The following is a 3,666-nucleotide window of genomic DNA, read 5'->3' on the forward strand; positions in this document are numbered from 1 at the left end:
CCTCCAATGTTTTTTTTTTGTCATACTACATTTGCACCTATGTTTTGCACACTTTTTTTGTCTCCAAAATTTAGTTGTAAGTTGATGAGAGAGAAAATGTGTGTGGGGAAGAAAGAATATATAGAAATTTAGTTCATTTGCTAAACAAGGTTTTATAAAATAGTTGAGAAGGAAAACTCTAGTGAAAGTTAATATTAAATAATAGAAAACAAACTAAAATAAAAATTAAAAGAAGTAAAACACATTAAAATTAGTTTAAAACTTTACAAATAGTTTTTAAGAATTATTTGGTGTAATATTTTATGATTTTTGTATGAATAAAGATATCTTATAATTATTGTATGACTGTCATTATTGTAAGAATAATTATTTGTGTGCGGTTTTTTTGACTCATGTAGATGGATCGGCAATGGATGTACGCTGACCGGCGGTCCAAAGAGTTTATTGACGGCGTGCACTATTTTTTGAGAGTGGCCGAAGCTAACAGGCAAAGGGGTTTTATTTGTTGTCCATGCAATAAGTGTAAGAATCAGAAGGAGTATTCTGCATCCAGGACTATTCATTTCCACTTGTTTGAGTCGGGGTTCATGCCAAGCTATAATTGTTGGACATCCCACGGAGAGCAAGGTGTTGAAATGGAAGAAGATGAAGTGGAAGACGACAATATTCCGGACTTTGCTCAGTATGTTGGATTTGAAGGAAATCAAACGGGCGAGGAGGAAATAGCTGCTGATGGTAACGACGTTGCGGATGATCTTGGTCAGATGTTGCAGGACGCCAGGGAAGACTGCGAAAGTGAAAAGGAGGCCCATAAATTGGACAAGATGTTGGAGGACCACAGAACTTCGTTGTACCCAGGTTGCGAGCAGGGGCACAAAAAGTTGGATACCACTCTGGAGTTGTTGCAATGGAAGGCAAAAAATGGGGTTAGTGACAAGGCATTTGGCGATTTATTGAAACTCGTCAAGAACATTCTTCCGGAGGGAAACAAATTGCCCGAGACAACGTACGAGGCTAAGAAGATAGTCTGCCCGTTAGGACTGGAAGTTCATAAGATTCACGCATGTTCGAACGATTGTATCCTATATCGCGGTGAGGAGTATGAGAACCTAGAAGCATGCCCTGTTTGCAAAGCACTACGATACAAGATTAGACGGGACGATCCAGGAGAAGTTGACGGGCAGCTAACAAAGAAGAGAATTCCTGCTAAGGTGATGTGGTATTTCCCTATAATACCACGGCTAAGGCGTTTGTTCAGGAACAAGGGGAATGCTAGAATGTTGCGATGGCACGCTGAAGAGCGTCAACAGGACGGGATGCTGAGACACCCCGCCGATGGTTCGCAGTGGCGAAACATCGACAGAAAATTTAAAGAATTTAGAAAGGACGCACGAAACATACGGTTTGGTTTGAGTACGGATGGCATGAATCCTTTTGGAGAGATGAGCAGCGGCCATAGCACTTGGCCCGTTACGATGTGTATCTACAACCTCCCCCCTGGCTATGCATGAAGAGGAAGTACATAATGATGCCGATTATTATTCAAGGCCCCAAGCAACCTGGTAACGACATCGACGTGTACCTAAGACCACTGGTCGAAGATCTTAAACAGTTGTGGAAGAAGGAAGGTGTCCCCGTGTGGGACGAGGACAAACAGGAGGAGTTTAACCTACGAGCGCTGCTGTTCGTAACCATCAACGATTGGCCTGCACTTAGCAACCTATCCGGACAGTCCAACAAGGGGTACAAGGCTTGCACTCACTGTATGGATGAAACAGAAAGTACGTATCTTAAGCACTGTAGGAAGGTTGTATACATGGGTCATCGTCGATTCCTTGCAGCAAACCACCCGGTACGGAAGAAAGGCAAGCACTTCGAACATAAGGCCGACCACCATACGAAGCCTAAACATCGCAGCGGGAAAACAGTGTTTGCTATGGTTAAAGATCTTAAAGTAGTGTTCGGAAAGGGGCCTGGAAGCCAGCATATAGAGAGCGAAGATGGTCACGAGGCGATGTGGAAAAAGAACTCTATATTTTGGGAGTTACCATATTGGGAATTCTTGGACGTACGCCACGCAATCAACGTGATGCACCTCACTAAGAACCTTTGCGTAAACCTTCTTGGCTTCCTAGGTGTATACGGAAAGTCGAAAGATACACTGGAAGCACGTAATGATCTGAAGCATATGGAACAACGCGGCGACCTTCACCCGGAACCAAAGGAGAAAGGAAGCCATTACTTGAGTCCAGCCAGCTACACTCTTAGCAAGGCAGAGAAGGAAAGTATGTTTGAATGCTTGGAGAGCATAAAGGTACCGTCTGGATACTCCACGAATATCAAGCGAATAATAAGCACGAAGGAGAAGAAGTTCACAAACCTAAAGTCTCATGACTGTCACGTGTTGATGACACAACTGCTACCAGTTGTAATAAGGGGTATCCTTCCAGACAATGTCCGGGCAACAATAACAAAGCTATGTGCATTCATGAACGCAATTTCGCAGAAGGTCTTCGATCCGGATAGATTAGAAGCCCTTCAGAATGAAGTGGTGCAATGTCTCGTCAGTTTTGAGTTGATATTTCCACCTTCATTTTTCAATATAATGACGCATCTGCTTTGTCACCTTGTGAAAGAGATCCGTATTCTCGGGCCTATGTACCTACACAACATGTTTCCTTTCGAGAGGTACATGGGCGTTCTGAAGAAGTATGTTCGTAACCGTGCTCGTCCAGAGGCAAGCATCGCCAAGGGTTATGGAACAGAGGAGGTCATCGAATTTTGCGTAGAATTTATCAAAGACCTTCGCCCAATCGGGGTACCTGAATCACGCCATGAAGGGAGACTACGGGGAAAGGGAACTCTCGGAAGGAAAGCAATAATGACGGTAGACAACAATTTATTCCGTAAAGCCCATTTCACTGTTCTGCAACACTCTTCATTGGTAGCTCCTTACATCGAGGAGCACTTGGCTCTAGTTCGCGCCAGGAACATCGGTAAGTCCGATGCATGGATTACACGGCATCACATTGATACTTTCCCCGCGTGGCTACGACAACATCTCATGGGTAACGAGTCGATCAACCAACAACTTGCCTTCCTGGCGAGGGGACCGTCTGGGTCGATCGCGACATTCCAGGGATATGAGATCAATGGGTACACATTCTACACGAGAGCCCAAGACATGAAGAGCACGAACCAAAACAGCGCTGTTCGTGTCGATGCCATGGGACACGATGGAACAACTGCCACGTATTACGGTGCCATCGAGGACATATGGGAACTTGACTATGGTCCTCTCAAGGTTCCTCTGTTCCGGTGCCAATGGGTTAGGTTGACTGGTGGAGGCGTAATGATTGATGACAGTGGGATGACAACTGTTGACCTTAACAAGGTTGGATACTCGGACGAACCTTTTGTCCTTGCCAATGATGTAACGCAAGTCTTTTTTGTGAAGGACATGTCTAGCAAAGGAAAGAAGGGCAGAGGGCCTGATGAGCCTAAGCGTCAAGTGGTTCTCCCAGGCAAAAGAAAAATCGTCGGAGTTGAGGACAAGACTGACGAGGATTACGATCAGTTGGATGGGCAACCCCCTTTCACGGTGACGATTGACCCTAGCATCCTCCTATCAAATGAAGACACCCCTTACTCACGCAGCGATCACAA

General features: G+C 44.9%; 1 protein-coding gene across 1 annotated transcript in view; it reads left to right on the top strand.

Moving 5' to 3' along the window:
- Positions 1–413: 413 nt before the first annotated feature.
- Positions 414–3,666, top strand: part of LOC136354125 (uncharacterized) — a 3,479-nt gene continuing 226 nt past the window's right edge. The window contains exons 1-4 of the mRNA XM_066305798.1: positions 414–1,446; positions 1,548–2,068; positions 2,228–3,000; positions 3,109–3,666. The exon at positions 3,109–3,666 is cut by the window's right edge and continues 226 nt beyond it. Of these exons, the coding sequence (XP_066161895.1) occupies positions 414–1,446; positions 1,548–2,068; positions 2,228–3,000; positions 3,109–3,666 (2,885 nt within the window). The remainder of the gene's footprint in view (positions 1,447–1,547; positions 2,069–2,227; positions 3,001–3,108) is intronic.

This window comes from Oryza sativa, chromosome 11 (genome assembly GCF_034140825.1).
Source record: "Oryza sativa Japonica Group chromosome 11, ASM3414082v1".
NCBI lineage: Eukaryota > Viridiplantae > Streptophyta > Magnoliopsida > Poales > Poaceae > Oryza > Oryza sativa.